General features: G+C 41.8%; 1 protein-coding gene across 2 annotated transcripts; it reads left to right on the top strand.

Annotated features, from left to right (window-relative positions):
• The first annotated feature begins 1,169 nt into the window (after positions 1-1,169).
• Positions 1,170-12,985, top strand: LDHB (lactate dehydrogenase B). 2 transcript variants are annotated; one of them, XM_057428225.1, is made up of 8 exons: positions 1,170-1,222; positions 2,180-2,311; positions 6,268-6,385; positions 6,858-7,031; positions 9,342-9,515; positions 10,758-10,875; positions 11,776-11,899; positions 12,629-12,985. In XM_057428225.1, exons 2-8 carry the CDS (start codon positions 2,186-2,188, stop codon positions 12,794-12,796), a joined length of 1,002 nt encoding a protein of 333 aa, XP_057284208.1. In that variant the 5' UTR covers positions 1,170-1,222; positions 2,180-2,185; the 3' UTR covers positions 12,797-12,985. The 2 variants fall into 2 exon arrangements, with proteins under 2 accessions (XP_057284208.1, XP_057284199.1); XM_057428216.1 differs by having other exon boundaries at positions 1,194-1,218.
• Positions 12,986-19,392: the final 6,407 nt, after the last annotated feature.

Here is a 19,392-nt window from a genome sequence, read left to right as displayed (position 1 = left end):
TACGGGAATTTTGACAAATCACTCCTGGAGATATTAAAGAGCCATCTTGGCACAATCCTGAACAATGTGCTGCAGGTGACCCCGCCTGAGCAGGGAGGTTGGACTAGATGGCCTCCAGTGTTCTTTCGCTGCTTCCGCCATTCTGCGATTATTCTGTGCCCAGCAACAGTGGCAAATTGCATACTCAAGTTTTCAGTTTTGCCTGTTCCATAGGTCAGAGGAAAAGCGTGTCCTATCATGTGATTTTTACTGTTACTTTCAGTGATGGATGTGCTTATTACTTTAACAAGGCACAAAATCCCATTCATGCTCCAGGGTCTCATTCCACGGGTCCTACATACTCCCGTTTCAAAGCGATGCTGTCCCGGGAGACGGAGGGACACTCGGTGTGATCTGGCGAGGCCCGAAACACAGGGAGGGGTAGGAGGAGCGGTTGTGGCCGTGCATCAGGTTACATGCCTCGCTCCTGCCAGCGCCGTTTGCGTGACCGCAGGCGTGCCATTAACGCTTCGGGATTTGTTCCACCACAAAACGAAATTCAGCCGAAGTCAGCTGCAGGGCAAAAAGCAGAGAGCGTGCAAATCAGATACCTCCAATCTGAGTAACTTTGCCCGCGAACAAAATCGCGTAAAATGCCTTATTTTTGCGCAACTGCTGGCTTGCAGGGATTCCTCTGGACGTTCCTTCTGGCCAAGTCTGCGGCCAGAAGGCCAGGGCTAAGGCTTGCACCTCGTCAGCTAATTGGGAAGGTAAACTCGGTGAGACCACGGCTCTCTTGTGGCTCCCGCCGAGGAGCAACGCCCCCCTCACACCTAACTGCACCAACTCCTACCACTGAGCCAGGCCCCGCCAAGCCTCCCCGCCAGGCCCGCACACAGCGGCGGGCAGGCGCTTCCATCCCCCGTCAGGCGGCCCTGCAGCAGCACACGACGAAGTAATACACAGCCACGCTAGCCCACTCCGCCTCAGAACTGTCACACAGTCCCGCAGCGGGAGCGGGGCGGGGCGGCGGCACCCTTGAGCCTTCGTCCTTGGCGGGGATTTGAGCGCGGAGGCCACCGCCTCCCCAGTGGCGCCGGGGAGGGCGGTGCGGAGGGCGGTGCGGTCGGGTCGGCCCTGCCCGCAGGACCGTCCCCGCTGCTGCAGAGCCCTCATTGCCCGAGCGCCCGGGAGTAGGGGTGGTGTTACTTTCGTCTCTCTCCGTTCTGAGCATTCCGGGTGGGTATGGGAAGAGCGGAGCTAGCGGGATCCCCTCCCCGCGATGGGGGATGCTGGAGGGTTGCCCAGGCCATCTCCGGGTGGCTCGGTCCCGCAGTGGCCGGGTGATTTCCCCCTCCCCGGGGCCGAGCATCCGTGCGCGGCGCCTGGATGGCGTGGGGGGCTGCGGGCGCCGTGGCCGGTCCCTGCCTCGGTGGGGGTCCGGTGGCCGGGATCGGGCTGTGGCTTCTGCTGGTTTGGGTGGGATGGCGGCAGCCGGCTGTGCGCAGGCAGCCCCGGGGTGACCGCGTGTGCCAGCTTCTCGCCGGCCTACGGTCTGGCGGGGCGAGGGCTGCACCCAGCCTGGCCTGCACAGGATAGAAGGAGAGGGAGAGGTGTACGGGAAGGGGGCGATGTATGGGAAGGTCGGAGGCACCGCGCAGGGCTCCGTGCGTTCCCCGCGGGGAGGCTCGGGGCCGAATGCGAGCGAGCCGGGGAAATCCCCGCAGGCTTTATGCTCCCGGACTGGTTGGGGGTTTTAGTACTAGTCCCGCAGCCCTGATGGGCGTTCTGAAGGGAGGTGAATACCACAGAGGCGTTAAAGCAGAAGGAGTTTTTGTCCTCTGCGGGGAGGCCCTGGGGAGCAGCCAGCAAAAAGATACTGCATTAAGTGCTGCCAAAACAGCCCCTGCCCCACTTCAGCCTCTCTGTGGGCAGCGGAGAATGCAGGGAGGGATGGGAGCCAGAGCCCTGTGTCTCAGGAGGGCTGGGTGGGCTGGTGTCTCGTGGGGCGAAGGAGCTCCGCACAAGGGCAGCGTGCCCCTGTGCTGCCGTACCGTACCGCAAACCAGTGTCGGCACCGCAGCGACTCCCAGCACTTCCATCGGCAAGTTTCCGGCAGTGGCGGTTGATCTCTTCAATTCAGAGCACGTGTTCTGGTTTCCTGTGGCTTGCTTTGACCCGGATCGCTCTGTCCTTGCAGAAAACCATGGCTACTCTCAAGGAGAAGCTGATTACCCCCATCGCTGCGGGATCCGTAGTCCCGAACAACAAGATAACTGTTGTGGGGGTTGGACAGGTTGGGATGGCCTGTGCTATCAGCATCCTGGGAAAGGTATGGCTCAAGGACAACGTGCTATTCAAGTTCCCCCTGCTGTAATGTTATGTGCTGCTTGTTTGTCTTAGCAGATGGTGGGAAATTCGGTAGGTTAGTGCAGGATTGAATCATTTGCAATTCGTGTAAGCAAGCAGTGACCTACGCTGTTCATGCAAGGCTGACTTCATTCAGTTTCTCCTTATTCTCTCACCTTTCCATCTGTGCTTAGCTATAAATTTCTCATTACGCAGAGTTATTTAGCAGGCTGCTGGCAAAATACAGTAAGCAATGGCTCTGAAGCCCCTGCCAAACTTTTGTTTCTTTTTAAAACTTTCTTGTTCTTCCACAGCAAAGCTGGGGTTTGCTTGGTGGGAGAGCTCTGCTGTGCAAAGAATGGAGACAGTGCGGAAATTAATGTGACGTATGGGATAGGAGTCAGAACTATGCATGTTTTGATTTGTGTTCTTTTAATATGCCTGTGCAATAATAACTGAAAATACTGCTATTCCATTTCGTAGGCTTTTTTTTATTTCTCTTAAACCTTACTTCTTATTTATATGATTTCATTGTTACCAGGGAGGTTTAGGTAGTTTTCCAAAACCTAAAAATAGAGGGATGAATTTAGAGGCTATTCTGACTTTTCCTGTTTTTTTCCTGTTTTTTGGGGGTGGTTTTTGGCAGATTTTATGTTGCAGTCTTTGGGCAAAGCAAAGGCTTATGCAATAAGGATCTCTTGTTCTTTGCATTTTGTTTCTAAAGAATATTATGAACGAGTTAAATTTGATTCTTACTCTGTTTTTGAAAAGATAAATGGGAGCTGCAGATCTCTCCTTAAGAGAAGGAATAAACAGATATGCCGTACTCACTTGCAGGAGAAGATCTTAAATTGGGTAGCACACAATGAGATCAAAAATCTTCCATATATCTCTAAACCAACTGTATTTTATTTGGAGATCCTCCTTCTTCTACCTATTATCCTGAGGATGCATGTTTTACAGTACTGGCTTTTGAATAATTAATTTTTTTTAAGGGTTTTCATTTGCTGATATTCATGAGCCTTGTTAGCAAGGAGAAACTGACAGTAAGAAAAGGTCACAGTGAAACTAAGTACTGATGTGAAAGTAAAAAGTAGTTCTTAAAACTCTGTAACTAAAGGAGAAATTAAATTGAAAACCAGTGGCAGTTCATGGTGGGTTTTTTGTTTGAAGCAAATATTAAGCTCTTGTGGTCTGAGCTCGTTTGTTTTTGAAGGAGTACTGTAAGTGTAAGCTTGGCAGTGAGTGAGGGAAGTGAAGTTACCGCAAACTCCACTACAATCCATCACTTATCTGTGTTTAATGTGATGCTCTAAGCAGGAGCAAACTGTGTTTCAGAAATATAGGCACAGTTAATGAGTTTTATGTACCAAACTCAGAGTAAAAACGCTTAGATTTATTTTTTAATTTTTCAAGCTTGGATTATGGCTTGATGGGGTTTATTTCAACCAGGCTTGTGCTTTCTCTTATTCTTTTACAAGTATAAGCTGCAGTATAAAACAGTTTTGTAACAAAGCCATCTGATTCTTGTCACTGAATTAGAATCATAAAATCATGTGGATTGGAGAAGACCTTTAAAATTTAATCCGAATGTTAACCTAGCACCATCAAATCCCCTGCTAAACTATGTCCCTAAGCACCACATCTGCATATCTTTAAAATACCCCCAGGGAATGGGGACTCAACCACTTCCCTGGGCAGTGTGTTCCAATGCCAGACTACTCTTTCAGTGAAAAAAGTTTTCCTAATATCCAGTCTAAACCTCCCTTGGTGCAACTTAACGCCATTTCCTCTTGTCCTATTACTTGTTACCTGGGAGAAGAGACCAACACACACCTCGCTACAACTTCCTTTCAGGTAGTTGTAGAGAATGGTAACAATCCCAGTTCCCTCAGCTGCTCCTTATAAGACTTCTACTCCAGACCTTGCAGCTTTGCCCTTCTGTGGGCATGCTCCCGCACCTCAATGTCTTACAGGCAGGGACCCAGAACTGAACACAGGATTCAAGGTGCAGCCTCACTAGTGCCACGTACAGGGGGATGATCTCTACCTTGTCCCTGCTGGTCACACTATTTCCGATATCTGCCAAGATGCTGTTGGTCTTCTTGGCTGCCTGGGCACATTGCTGGCTCATATTCAGCTCGATGTTGACCAATACAAAGTGGCTTTGACTACCGCAAGATGGTTGGCTCCCCAGGATGTTTTATTTTCTCAAACCGTGGCATAAAATTTTATAGTTAAATTTTCTGTAGTTTAATATGTGGATGCAGTTGAGGTTTAGATGGTTTTGAATTTTATAAAATCGGTGTGATAATGCTAATTTCAGTTTACTGGTATAGTATTGAATATATAAATTTGAATGCCCCTACTACTATTTTTAGGTCCCTCTCAGAGATGAGTCACTGATGTTGCCATGGTGTTTGCAAAATGGAAACACCTCCACAGTTGCAAGTCAGCGATTTTCAATAAGAATATTTTAAGTTGCACTTGGTGACTGTGTAGGCTTTATCCTGTGTGTACTTATAATGAGCTGAATTCTAGGCAATGCTGATGCAAATTCATTAATTTAGTCACTGGAGCTATTCCAGGTGCTTCTGTTTCAGTGGCAACTGGCTTCTTGAACCTGCTGAGTCTGGGGAATGTTGGCTGCAAGGTCTAGACTAAAATCCCATATTGTCAGACAGTGTATATTGTGTATATAAATCTAGCCATAATTGCACATGTGCAAATATTATTTTTTCAAATTCTGATTACAGTAACTTAGTTTAACACCAGTGATTTCAGTTAAGGATACTTTTTCACCATGATTAAATAACTTAGACTTTAATTTTACCCTGCAGACTGTTTTGAGGACAGAGCCAGTGCAGATAAAGATTCTTATGGTTTTTCTTCTGAAGTTGATCAAATCAGCTGTGAAAGGAAGCAATGCGGAAAAGCAATAAACTGTAACATTATTTTAAAATATAAAATGAAAAAAACCTAAATATGCCTGTTCAATATATTTTTCCGCAGGAAAACCAGTGCATATTGTTGTGTGTTTAAAGTAATTTACTTGATGCTAATAATTAATATTTCCATGTGAAGTAATGAGTGTTACTTTTTATATAAAGGTAAACAAAGAAAGTTTCTTGCAGTATATTTTTCAGGGACATAAAAATGGCTTAACTGCTTTCAAATGGGGTATAGATACATCGGAAAATAGAAGTAGTAATTTGAATCTTGGTATCATTTACTAAATTATAAGCCTTTATGTATAGTAGAATTTACAAGGGTAGTAAATGCTTCTGTCAAAAGGCAGTAAAAGTTTGCATTAGAGCAGAGCCCCTGCTATTCCCATGTTCTGAAACTATATGAAGTTATCTCCCAACTTAACCTGGCTGGACAGCAAACATGCATGTCTGTTTGCAAAGTAAATGATGTAGTAGCTGTAGTAGACAAGAATTAGGTAAAGAATGTTCTCTCTTGACATTACTTTTAGTGTTGAGGAAAATAAGTCTGTGACCATTCTGTATTTTTGTGAAATGAGCTGCTTGAAGGAATGTTATAAGAGAATACTTGCTTGATAATTGACTGCTGGATAGATTTAGAAGGTTTGTTACAACTCTGAAAGATACAACTTTTTTCCTAAGATACTAACTAAATCATGAAGTACCTTGCTGTCAAAAGGTTAGCTGTGCACTCAAACTCCCCACAAGTAATGTCCTTATTGGAAAACTCCAAGTTTTGTGAACCTGTTCTGTAGTAGTCTCTGACTTTGTTACTGTGAGAACTGTACATCAGAACACCAAGATACTGTTGTCCTACTGGTTTACCTTCGGAGAGGAGAGACTTTCAGATCGGTAACGTGTTACTTTAAAATGTAATATGGCTCAACTCAGAAGTAATTTTAAAATGCAAGTTAAATGCTTCATTGACTCCTTGAAATCTTGTTGTTTTGAGGACCTTTGTGATGAGCTTGCTCTGGTTGATGTTTTGGAAGACAAACTTAAAGGAGAAATGATGGATCTACAGCACGGAAGCTTGTTCCTTCACACTCATAAGATTGTGGCAGACAAAGGTGAACCTTAGTTTCTTTTAATTTAATATTGATACTCTGTGAGTTTTCTTAATAATGGAGCATTAGTTGTGTAATCCTAAAGAAGTCTAAAGATTTGGCATTGAGAAGTTAAAGTGTATGAAGTGGGGTGAGAATTCAGATGAACACGGTAACAATGGGATTGGCTTTTCATCTGGGTTTTCTCTTACATCTCTAATAGCCACTTTACAATTTTGGGCTTGCTGAGTAAAGTTGATTTTAATTTAACTCTAGTACCTCTTTGTAGAAGAAATAGTATTGTTATTTGGGTAGTGGAAATGAGATTCAGAGGGGTTGAATGTGCTTTCAAGACCCACATACTCATATATTGGGACAATATTAATAGATGGTGCTGGTTATGGAGTTTGAACGTATGCACAATGGAGCATAAGACATGTATGAACACAACACTATTGAAATAGGTGATAAGTCTATTTAACACATTGTATTGTAGACTACGCTGTCACAGCCAACTCCAAGATTGTGGTAGTAACTGCAGGAGTTCGTCAGCAAGAGGGGGAGAGCCGTCTCAACCTGGTTCAGAGAAATGTGAATGTCTTCAAATTCATCATTCCTCAGATTATCAAATACAGCCCCAACTGTACCATTCTGGTAGTTTCCAACCCCGGTAAGGCACTCCTTTCCTAAAACACAAATTCTGTTTGTTGGAGAACTAGTGTTTTATTTTTTCAGTCTTCTCAAATGAAAATTGAATGTCAGAAATTAATAGCTTTGTGTGCACATCTGCCATGTGGTTGCTAACACCAGCGTACAAACAAATATTCTGTACTTTTGATGCCCTCTTTATTCAGAACTTCTCATGGTGTCCATATTTCCAAAGTATGCTTCAGGGTAAATACTTCAGTTCTTTACCTACTTTTAAGCTGTAGGTACTTTAAAATTTTTATCTCTAAAGAGAACATCCATTTTGCTTTTAAACTCTTTGTAAATCATAACTTTATTTTGTGTCTGGGTATGATATGGCCATTTTTCATGATGAAGAACTGACCATATAGTCTTGGCTATATTTACAGAAAAAATAATTTGCATGCTGAAACTTATGGTGGGGAAAAGCGTAACTGTACTGCATAGTTCAGTTAGATTAGAAAAGATGTAGTTATTACACATTGTGTACTCGCTTGGAAGCATGCTGTTGCACTGGGACAGCTTGGGTATTTGAATATCTAAATCCAACTCTGACCATTCTGATATGCTTTGTGGATTGTCTTGCTTAATCCAATGTCTGAGTGATGCCGTTACTACAGAACCCTGGCAATGAAGTGATACTGCTTTTAAAGATAGCTTTGCAGAGTCAAAACAGTGCACATAAAGCTAGCAGCTTAGCCGGTGGCTGAGTAATTAGCTGGTGTACAATTACTACTGCTGAATACTAGTGTACTGTGCAAGTACAATAATTTATGGCAATTCTAAGCACTTCTCTGAAAATTGAACTGAACCAAAGATCAAATTGTTCTTGTTCTAGCAAGGTTGAATTCAAACTATAGACTTCAGGATGGCAGCTGCAGGAGGAGAATTATATGTTGTAATTTTTCAAAACTACTTTTATACTTTGTGTTCTCAAGATGAATGTAGTTTTGTCCACTTGTCTCATGTAGTGGAGGTTACTGTGAGTCCTTTAGAAGGGACTTCAGGCGTGTCTGCTGTATGTGTGTTGGTATGTGACCTTGATATCCTACCATTTTTAACTTCCTTGATCTGTCTGGGTTCTACCTCAAATAGCACTGTCTGCAGCCTGTCCTGTGGAAAGCCCAACAGTAGGCCAATAATGAAATTAGAAAGCAGTCCTCAAAGTCTGGATGTGTGTCTCAGCACCTGACTTGAAAGCCAGACTGTCTGCAGCAGCTGCTTGATAGCTGTTGGCTCTGCAGTCTGTACAGGTCACTGATCCTGGCAGGAGCTCCCCCATATGAAGCTGTAAGGAAGCTGTGCCTGGTGAGCATGCTGCTTGCAACGGCAAGGTGTAAACTGTACTGAGATAATGTGCTTTTGATGCCTGAGCAGAACAAATTGGCAGTGCTGGGGAATGGTTTGACTTGATGATCTTAAAGGTCCTTTCCAACTTGGCTGATTCTCTGACTCTGTATTTCAGATCTGTGTACAGAAATACATTTCCTTCTGAGCACTGGCTGGCTTTTGGGAGTTTGGGCCATAATTATTGCAGTCTGTTTATTATTCTTGCTCTGACATGTGATGTAGAGTTCTCTCTGTCCTCACATCCCTTTCTCTGTTTGCCCAAACCTAGATTTGTTGTTGGTTTTGCTTTTGAGGTTTTTGGTGGGTTTTTTGTTTTGTTTTGTGGGGTTTTTTTTTTTTGTTTGTGTGGTTTGGGGGGTTTTGTTTGTTTGGTTTTTTTTTTTTTTTTTTCCTAAAACTTTTTTTAGGACCACATGCAGGTAAGTGTTTTGCTTATCTGGCTTTTCATGCAACAGAGGTAGTCAGTGCAGAAACTGTTTAATGCACAGATCTGTTCAAGAAATTACATTGAAGTAGTTACATACTCTTTTCTAGTTGCTAAATCTCAACCATTTTTCATTGTACATTTCCTCTTATTGTGATGATGAAGTGGAAGGTAACATTATGTCAGGAAATTGCTTGAATGTTTTAACCATATGAGTTCAGCCCCAGTACTGGAAGCCCTATGGGTATTGCTGTGACAAAAAATGTTCCTCAAACTTTAGCTGGAAGGAAACTAATCTCTAAAGATCTTCCTCAGTTTTCTCTGAGTAGTTTGATGGTCCTAAATTTTGAGCGGGGCATTCATTTTAATCTGCCAATAGTTAGACCTACAGTATTTTGAGTAATGAGCACAGCTGTTCTGAGTCCTCCTGATTGCACTGTTACTTGCAGTGAGGCAATTGTTGGAACATTCTCAGTATATGCAAATGGTTTCATTTACTGTGCATGTTTTTCTTTTCAGTGGATATATTGACCTATGTCACCTGGAAGCTGAGTGGCCTGCCAAAACACCGTGTGATTGGAAGTGGCTGCAATCTAGACACAGCCAGATTTCGCTATCTGATGGCCGAGAGACTTGGCATACACCCAACCAGTTGCCATGGCTGGATCTTGGGAGAACATGGTGATTCTAGTGGTAAGGAGCATTCCTGACACACCTCCTTGGGAGTAAGCACCTCTAACGATGTTAGAGGCCTAAGGGGTGTTAAAATATTCTGAAAGAACAGATGCAGCTGCGCCAAAGTAACTACCACTTTGCTGTATTCTCATGAAGATTAGAGTTAAGACTAGTTCAGGAAGTTCAGCTACATGCTTTAATAAAAATGATTGTGAGTGCATGATTAAACCCTAAACGGAAAACGCCAATTTTGTTAAAGTTTATTCTGGTTTTAGGGTATCATAATGTAGCCTGTAGCACAGTTCTCTTCTGAAAGCAATATTAGCTCTTATTAGGTCAATGGCAGGGCTTGTTGCAAGTAGTAGAAAAAGATATCAATTCAGATTCAGGCTAACAAAATTATCCCTTTTTTGTGACTTTTCTGTGTGCTATTTAAAAGGTAAGATGTCTTTTAAAACCACATGAAATAAAAGCAGCTTATTTGTCTTAATTCAGTTCATGTATTTCGAGTCTGAAATGATGCAGCGGAACATCTATGTAGATTGGTACTGCTTTAAATTTTAGTGCTGTGTATTTCTAAGGGAGCCATCTCTTCAGTGTTCCACCACATGTGATCAAAGTGCAGTGTTCTGTCTGATCAACAACAGTATTTACTGAAGCCAGCCCTACACTGTAACAAAAGCAGAGCTTGGATAAGCATACACAGAGCTCATCTTACTTCAGTGTCATAGCTGTTTTTGCTTTGAAGTAACCAAGAGTTCATACCTCACAGGAACAGAGGAAATGAATCTGCCTGTAAGCCGCCAAAATGAATGGATATGTTAAGTTTGCATATTGTTATCCTGTTATTTGGGAAAATAGGGTTAGCCTTCAAGAATTTTAATACTGATTAGAGGGACAGCAAATACATACTTGCTGCAATTTTTGAGTAAAATTAGCTTTAAAAGTTTGAACAGCTAAGATGTGCCTCTTTGCTAGAATTTGAGGTTTTTGACTTCAAAAGTAGTTATCTGCACCTTCCAAGGACTGAAAGTTCTGTTGTTCATGTATTGTAATGGACTCATTAAAGTGTCAGCACTAAATATCTGTCCCTCAGAGTTCTTGGAACTAACTGAGGTTAAGTGAAAATTTGAAATCTGCTTCAAACATTATTGTGTTTCTGACTACTACTTTTGTTTCCAGTTATCTTAGGGCGATAGAAAAAGTGGAGGGGGGAAGTTGCTAGTTACTATGGAAACTTATGTCCTCTTTCTGTTGCAGTGGCTGTTTGGAGTGGAGTTAACGTGGCAGGCGTTTCGCTCCAGGAGCTGAATCCTGCCATGGGAACTGACAAAGATAGTGAGAACTGGAAGGAGGTCCACAAGCAAGTAGTTGAAAGGTACAGTGGCTTGAGGAATAAGGTGGATATATATACGATGCTGAAAATAGCTAGTCTGCACTCTGCCTCCTTGTCAGTGCCTCTCCGTTCTGCTTCAGCTTTCATGCCTTTTTCTTTAGAGGATTGTGTGAGTAAGTGGAACTACTGGTTTAAACACAGAAATGCAGGATCTTGGTAGGCTTTATTATCCTGCAGCAAGGCAAGCTACTGTGTAACATACCCACTTTAGTACTGCACTGCTTAGCTTTGTGTGCACTTGTAGCTCTCTCACAAGTGGCTTCTTAAATGGTTAACTTCAAATAAAGGGCACAAGACTAGGGAAAGTAGTATGTTTCTGTGAGCACAGTGTTGGAGTTAATTTGGGGAAAATTTTTGTTCATTTTATTTAGGAAAACTTGTCTAGAGGTAACTATATATGTTGCTAAATCACTTGTCTTGCTTGTGAAATAAAGACTATACTGCTAAATAGTGTACACAGATGTTGGTTAAAAAATTAGGATGTATGTAGGTAGTGAATGGCTTTGACTTTTAAATATTTACCTATTTCAGATGGTCTCTGTTCAAGTCAGTGGCACAATCATTCTGAGAAGTTGTTCAGTTGTAGGTACCTGTTTTTCTACTTGACACTAAGAACTGTTCATAGATGGAAGCTATTTTTCACTTCAGCTAATCCAGTGAGAACAATGTGGCTTCTTTATTATACATATGGGATAATGTAGACTTCATGCTTTATCCTCAAATGCTGAAAAGTGTAACTGTCCTACATTTTAACTCCAAAACTTACAGCATGTCACAGAAGTTCCAGATTTTCTTTAGTAGGAAAACATTACTCTTAAGACTTCCAATTAACACAGTGTCTTGAAGACATTATAATGCAACTGTATTTCAATATTTCCTTAGTGCCTATGAGGTAATCAGACTTAAGGGATACACAAACTGGGCCATTGGCCTTAGTGTTGCTGAGCTCTGCGAGACCATGCTGAAGAACTTGTGCCGTGTTCACTCAGTCTCAACACTGGTAAAGGTAAGAAGTGTTGGCTGATTTGATGTTCTAGTTCATTTTGTTGTCATGGAAAAGCTAAATAGTCTCAATTAGCAAGGTGCTGAACAAAGATAGCTTTGTAAAATACTACTTTGAATTTAAAATGGGAGCTTGCTGTTGCAAGTTTTTTCTAGTCTGACCTTGTCACAAGCATGGAGCTGAAAATAAGTTCTCTGTACTCTACCCAATGTTGTACTACCCTTGTGTCAAGTTTGCCATGTGTGGCATGCAGGTTCATTAAAAGGAAGCTTCAGTGCAAAATGGAAAGCTTCATGGAGGCCCAGCTGTGATTCTGTGAACCTAGGCAGAAGTGCTATAGAAGAGAGCTGTGTCCTTTTATAGTTAGCGTAACTGCTGCATCTAGTCTGTACTAGTGTACTGTGCCGTATAACCCCTGGTGCAGCAAGGACTCAGAGCAGGCTGAAGCTGCAGCTCCCTCTGTATTAGGAAAAAGACCTGCCCTAATACTATTTAAATTTTGTCAGCTACTTGCTGAGAGTAGTGAGGGTTTTAGAGGTGGCAGTTTCTGAAATCAGCCATCTTGGTACTGCTGATCCCTTGGTCTGAACCAGCTTTGTACTATTGTATTTTCTCAAACACGTTGTGACTGAAAGTTCCTGCAGGTGGCAAAATAATAGTCTTGAGCTCTGCTCTCCAAGCAGATCTGGGGTGGTGTGTTTATATCTGAGTAATCTCTTTTGTTTGTGGCAGGGCATGTATGGCATTGATAATGATGTCTTCTTGAGCCTTCCTGCTGTCCTGAGTAGCTCTGGATTGACAAGTGTCATCAACCAAAAGCTGAAGGATGATGAGGTGGCTCAGTTGAAAAAGAGTGCGGATACATTGTGGAGCATCCAGAAAGATCTTAAAGATCTGTAATCTATGAATGTTAGGTATGTTCCAGAAATAGAAAAACAGTGTGTTATGTGCAAAGTGGGCTCTACTCACTGTACATCATTATGGTTTAAACATTTAATGCTGTTCCAAAATGAGCTTTGTTCACAGTAGCTAAACTTACGTTTGCTGTAACGCACAGACCTTATGAACAAATAAAGTAACTTTCAGGCATGTTTTGTTGTCCTGGTGATTTATTTTGCAGTACCTTAATTACCTGCCTTACTCTAACATTCTGCTTTATTGTATGCCCCAGCCTACATGGAAGTGTTTAAAAGGTTAGAAACAAGGCAGTAATCACTTGTGGTGGGATTTCACTAATACAGTCTTACTGGAAATGATTTCTGTATGATTTAGTTTCAGCCCAGGTTCGAAGTGTAGTTCATTACAAGACTTTTTTTCTGATAAAGTACTTCCTGTTTTTTCTCTGATGGATAGAGGAAATGGAATGGGGATTTGCCTCTGGGCCACCTGCCCAAAGCATGCCAACATTAAGATTCTGTATGCTACTAGCCTAGAAAAAGGGACCTCTAGATGCTTCTCTTCTGCTTTCAGTTCTTTGCCTCTCACTGGTGTCTAGTTTTCATAATGTTCAAAGCAAACAAAATTATTTTCTATTTGATTACCACAATCCAATCTTTTTAGAGTTAAAAAGACTGGAGTCCCATGCTAATCTTGTTTATAGAACAAGTCAAATTGGGCCTTTAATCTCTAAATTTCAGCAAGTTTGTTTCACAAGTGCTTATATACCTGGGGGGAGGGTGGAGTGCGAGGGAGAGAACAGATTAAAAAAAATAAAGCCCAAAGTTTTATTTCTCCATCACTTAACAATTACAGAATAGATATTAACTGTGAAATAGCCAGTACTTGCTTGGCATGCTTAGAACTGCTCAACCTAAACATCATGGGGACAAACAGTATCTATTCCCTCTATCTTGTATCATGATTCAGGGACCTGCAAGTCTCGTCTTGTATCAAGTGGTCCGAGATGAAGTTGGAGCAATGTCAAGGCCTTTTCTAGCTCCATTAAAATGCTTTGAGTAGTGAACTAAAACACTTTCACAATCAAGTAGCCTAATTTTTGTAGCTTCTTTTAAAAGAAAAGATTTTAAATTTTGTCATACTGCAAGAAAACTCCTTTGATTTAGTAAGTATCCTGTAGCTAATGAAATAGCATGAGTGGGCTGTTAGTGATAACATAATTTATATAGGATCTTTGGAGGTGTCTTGCCCCACGTCACATGCTAAATGCCAGGACAGGAGAAAGAAAATCATAGTCTCTGCTTTCAGAATTTGGTGTGGAGATCTTGCCCTGGAAGGCTTTCTACACCTGGAGAGATGAGCTGAGAACTGTCAATGATCCACTGTTATGAGGTAAATGGCATGAGCTGCTGCTCTTTGCAGCACACACCCATTGGCAGTTTTCACCTGAATGCATTTAGCTGGCTGGCTACCTTGCATAGTTCCTTCCTGACTTTGTTCTTACACTGTCCTCAGTTAATGAAATAATTAAAAGTTATGTTGTGTGATATTATCTTGCAGGATTCTTGAGACCGATATGCGTGAGGAGGCATCAGTTGTCTTAGAGGATAGGGGATGGGCTCTTTTCCAATCTGATACTGAATTTTGTTTTTTTTATCTTTAAAGATTACACAGCTACAATAAGACTGGCTTTTGTCCCTGATTGCATTAGTGTGCATTCCTCACCCGTTAAAGTGTAGAGCCATACCTTGTTCTATGTTCAACAAACTTGAGACCCCAAAGTAGGTTGGGACATCTTGAATTGAGCATGTTTATAAGTGCTTGAGTGAGAAGCTGCTGTCACCTAGTGTCTGTTAACTGTTCCTTCAATTCCCTCGAGTCAACAGAGGCTTGTTGCCTATTTTTTTGTTTGTTAATGGTCATAGACTTAACAACAGGATAAGAACCTTTATGCCCAGATATTGAGGAACTGAAGAGCTAATGACAAACTACTACAAAAAAATGTGGTCTGTTATAAAATAAGGTGAGTGGATACAGATGAAGCAAGGAACTGAAAGAATAATGAAAGATCACTGTTGCGCATGATGAGCACCTTTCTTAGTGCATTGGCAGCCTCGCTGTATCAACTTCTACTTTTGGAGAGATGACTCTTTTCAGTGGTGCCCAGCGACAGGATGAGGAGCAATGGCCATAAGCTGAAACACAAGAAGTTTCACCTCAGCATGAGGAAGAACTTCTTTACATTGAGGGTGGCAGAATACTGGAACAGGCTGTTCAGGGGGGTTGTGGAGTCTCCCTCTTTGAACATCCTCAAAACCCACCTGGACATGTTCCTGTGTAACCTGCTGTAGGTGGCCCTGCCTTGGCAGTGGCTTGGACTGGATGATCTCCAGAGGTCACTGCCATCCCTAATGATTCCGTGACTCGCTTGAGGTAGACCAGTAATGCTATTTTAATTGCTATAAGGACCTAGACTACCTTGCGTTTGCAGGTATATAGATCCTGGCTCCAGAATAGAAACTCTGACTACCTTGCAAATGTCAGACAAGAGACACACAGATAACTGACAGACCAGTGACATAGGAGAGATACTACTGGCATGGTTATGGCAGAAGACTGGAACTCAGTCCTCTGAGTTATGCTGATATGTGCTATTACCACAGTATTTCTATCATGGCTTTCCCAAGAAATGTATGTGAAGAAGAGTTTTCCACCTGAACATCCAGAACATTGAGATGAGTAGCATCTTTTGCTTTATTATCGGTCTACGTAGCCCCTGTCTGCAAGAGGTGGGCTTGTTCTGAGGTCCAATAGAGTGTTAAATCAGCTGGATTTTTTATTAGTCAAAGGATAAAAATGGTGCAGGGAATGGAAGGCACCTTTAAACAGTGAAATAGTGTTAGAACATTTAGGTGTAGAACAGTGGAAATGCTTTATATATGCATTTTGCTAGGCTGGTAGTGCTTATATGACTTTCATACTAGCTAACTTAGAACTGTGTTTTATAAGTATGTGACTTAATGTCTTAAGTTGCTCACAGAATTTCTGTTGTCATTGTGTTTACCCACTTCATGTCAGCCTTGTGCTGCAAAGAAATGCTGATTTCCCCAGTTTACAGATACAAATTGGAACAATTAAGCCATAATTTCTCAGTGGACTGTAGATCCTGAACTCTCACTGATACCAGTATGGCCAGGAGCCCAAAATCATTTAAGAGTCAGATCCTTATATATGCTCCATACTGACACCATAGTGTAATGGCCTCCCAGGACAATGTCTAATTTTGGATGTTTCTTTTTTGCAATGAATAGTTCTCCTCTAATGCACGTTAAACTTTCGAAATCATAAAACTTTTCAAAGCACGAAAACTCTCAAAGCTTTTCAGAGACTCCAGTAGTAACAGCTTTCCTAAAATATACATTGATCACGGTGGTGTACTACATTTTTATAAACTGTTGCTGAGATACCATTGCTATGCGAGTTATTATTCTGTGCAAGCAAAGGAGTTGTGCAAATAATTAACTTGGATTGGTCTATTGGAGAGGTCAGACTCAGGAGGGCTGTATTTGCTCCGTGTCTGAAATGAATAATTTACCTGCAAACATAAACAGCAAAGCACAGTCTGGCCCAGGCAATGGCTATGCAAAGTTAATTTTCTAAGTAAATATTTTCTCCCTTATGCTCTCCTCTTTAATAGCTCTTCCACGTTATTTAGACATGTTTACACATTCAATATCTGAGCTAAAAATCCAGAAAATTTGACAAAATAGCATGAAGGTGGATTTCTAGCAGCATTAATTTCTGGAGGGGAATATTCGTAATTCTTGGTCTGTGAGATATGCTAAATGAAAATATGAAGGGAAGAAAAGACACATTTTGCTTGAGATAGTTTTCTCCGTGCTGCTAATCCTGTGTTTCAGACTATAAGAAATGCAATGATTTCCAAACTCTTTGTTCAGCAGTCTCCACCAGTAGATACTGGAATACTTTCCCAGTCCCTGATACTCTCAGGCCAAAGACCAGTCTACAGGAGTATTTGTTGACCTCCTGTTTGTTTTCCAGAGTATCTTCCTCATAGAAAATTGTTGTGCAGTAGAAAGAAATAAGTATTTTTAAAATTACTTCTGTAAGAGACTCAACTCTTGTACCAAGGTTAAAGTGCTTAATAACACGTGATTTTCTGGTCTACAGTATTAGGAAAGTAAAATCAGATTGATAAGCACTTCTAATCCATCAAAATTAATTGATGGAGGGGTGTCTATCCCTATCAACAGATTTTTCCAGAGCTCCCTTGGGTAAGCGATTTACCGTAAGTGTTGAATGGAACAAACTCGTGGCCATGTCTCAACTAGAGAGAAAAGGGTAGTGAGCTAACACATGTGTCTCCTACCTCCTCAGAACAGGTCCTGATTGTATCAGTTACTGGGACCTGTGTGTAAAGCTCCCAGATTTTTTTCCAGGCACATTTACAACAAATTTGACTAGAGTTTGATCATACGCTGAATGCCAAATGCTTGAAGTGTAACTAAAAATTCTAAAAATTCTCAACATCTCAAGCAGTCTTATGCATACCTGTACATTCCTTCTGCATTTCTTAGTTCTTATTTATTAAGGAATGTCTGTCCATCACAATCCAGCTCTCCCACTGGGTTTCAGACCGAACAACAGTTTGGCAGGTGATCAGCAGAGCTAAGATGTCTGATCAAAAAGCCTCAAAAAAACCAGGAGAATGATGCTGATGAACACTTTAGGCATATCACTTAGGCAGGTTTGCTCTATTATCCTTATTTTCTCTACCTCTTTGGGATTTATAATGAGGTTTACTAGATTCTGAAGCCAAATATATTAAGACTTTTTTTCTCTTTAGAAGTGTTCAAAACAAGTGCAGCTGATACCTTACTGTGGTTGTGAAACATGAAACTAAACCATAGAATCATATAAAATAGACATTTCAACCTTAAAATTCTAGAAAACTTTTTTTTTTAATTAAGTAAAATTCTGTGTTTTTTTTTGTAAAATATTACTAGGGAAGTTCATCAGTGCACCTAAATCGCAAAGGTAGTAAACAGGCCTTCCAGTTGGGTCAAAAAGACAACTACATCACATGGAGATCAAAGTAATACATTTAAGAGTTAGGTAACTGAAGACAGGAAATGCCACAATGAAGTACAAAAGGGGATAAGAAAAAGGGAAAAACTGGGGTGAAGAGAAAAAGAAATACGGTGTTTTCATACTTCCTTCTTAAAGTCAACAGCATCCTCAACAATGTCTGTAATGTGTCCTTTTAGAAGAGTGGATATTACTTGTAGGGATACAAAATAAAGCTCAGCCTTTAAGTTCCCTTAAGTTTCTTCATAAGGGTTGCACTAGTCTTGGCAGCTCACACTGCCAGGAGCTTGTTTTATTAAGAATCCCATCTTTGCTTGTTTCCTCTCTTCCTGTGTCTCAGCCTGAGCAAAGAGCTTTTCTTCCAGATGGAGATCCCCTATTTTGCTGAATGAGTTGTGGTTCTGTTTCCACGGGCTTCATAAAACAGGTTTATCACGAAGCAGGATTTAGTAAGAGGGGTAGAACAGCCTTTGGTCAAATAAACCAACTCGGGCACTGGAGAACTCATGTTAATACTATCAGTGCCACCTACTGCTCTATTTCTAAAGTACAGCATGTGTACATCAGTAATTGCTACAAACTACCGTAGCTGCTGCCTCCGGTAAAATTTGGCTCAATGTGTATGAGCATTTTTAACATCTGTGGCTTATTTTTTCCCCCTGCAATTAACGTAGGCAGACCTTGAACCGCAGTTATGTTTAGAACAAGCCGGACCTAGACAGTTACCTCATAAACTCCCACACACTGAGAGTGTTTCTTCCCTAACGTGCACTTCCTTGCTTGTGACCAGGGAGGCTAACATTCATTTTCCAGCAAAAAAAGGCTGTCTGAAGTGGTTCTTCTGGGGGAGCTGTGGTGTGAAGACAACATCCATGACTCACTTCCTGATCAGGGTGGTGTGCTGAGTTAATTCTTGCAGAAAACTTTTAACCTATAGAAGGCTCTGATTTCCTACCTACTCTAGGTAGTAAAAGCCACAGCTGCTCCAAAAATAATGATTCTCAGCTAGGCTTTTTTTTTATAAATTAGTAAATAGGGCAACTCAGACCATAGGGACAAAAAGACACCCAGCCAATAAAACCGGAATCCTTCCCTGGGCAGGCTGTAATGCCTTCCAGTTAATCTAGAAAGGAAACTCCTTTCCCAACAGCACAGCTGAGCCCCACTGTTAGCTCCACTGGCTGGAAAGGCAAGGCAGTTCACCCTTCCTGTCTCTCTCTCCCAGGCGTGCTGCTCCATCCCTGCTTGCCAGGCTCTTTGCTGAGTCAGCTCTGGTTCCTAAGTTGGTATAAGTTTTCTGTGCCCTTATGTTAGTTTGGCAAGCTGTCTCCATTGGCTCGGCGATGGGTCTGACTGCTGTAAGTGCAGAGTGCAGAGGAAGCATGAGTGGAAGAGCAACTCTTTCGGGGGATAGTTAACAGTTAAGTCAGGCTCAGCTGTATTATATTATGTTGAGGAGACTTCTATGCAGCTGGGCTGCCTGTCTTGTA

This window comes from Pezoporus wallicus, unplaced genomic scaffold, assembly GCF_028554395.1.
Source record: "Pezoporus wallicus isolate ANWC-B61680 ecotype Strahan unplaced genomic scaffold, APGP_CSIRO_Pwel_v1 scaffold_3294, whole genome shotgun sequence".
Taxonomy (NCBI): domain Eukaryota; kingdom Metazoa; phylum Chordata; class Aves; order Psittaciformes; family Psittacidae; genus Pezoporus; species Pezoporus wallicus.
This window is presented reverse-complemented; position numbering and strand designations above follow the sequence as displayed.

Coding starts and splice junctions, on each gene's coding strand:
- LDHB (XM_057428225.1), top strand. CDS start 2,186: ATGGCTACTCTCAAGGAGAAGCTGATTACCCCCATCGCTGCGGGATCC. Junction 2,312..6,267: donor CTATCAGCATCCTGGGAAAG/GTATGGCTCAAG, acceptor TGTTGTTTTGAG/GACCTTTGTGATGAGCTTGC. Junction 10,876..11,775: donor CACAAGCAAGTAGTTGAAAG/GTACAGTGGCTT, acceptor ATATTTCCTTAG/TGCCTATGAGGTAATCAGAC.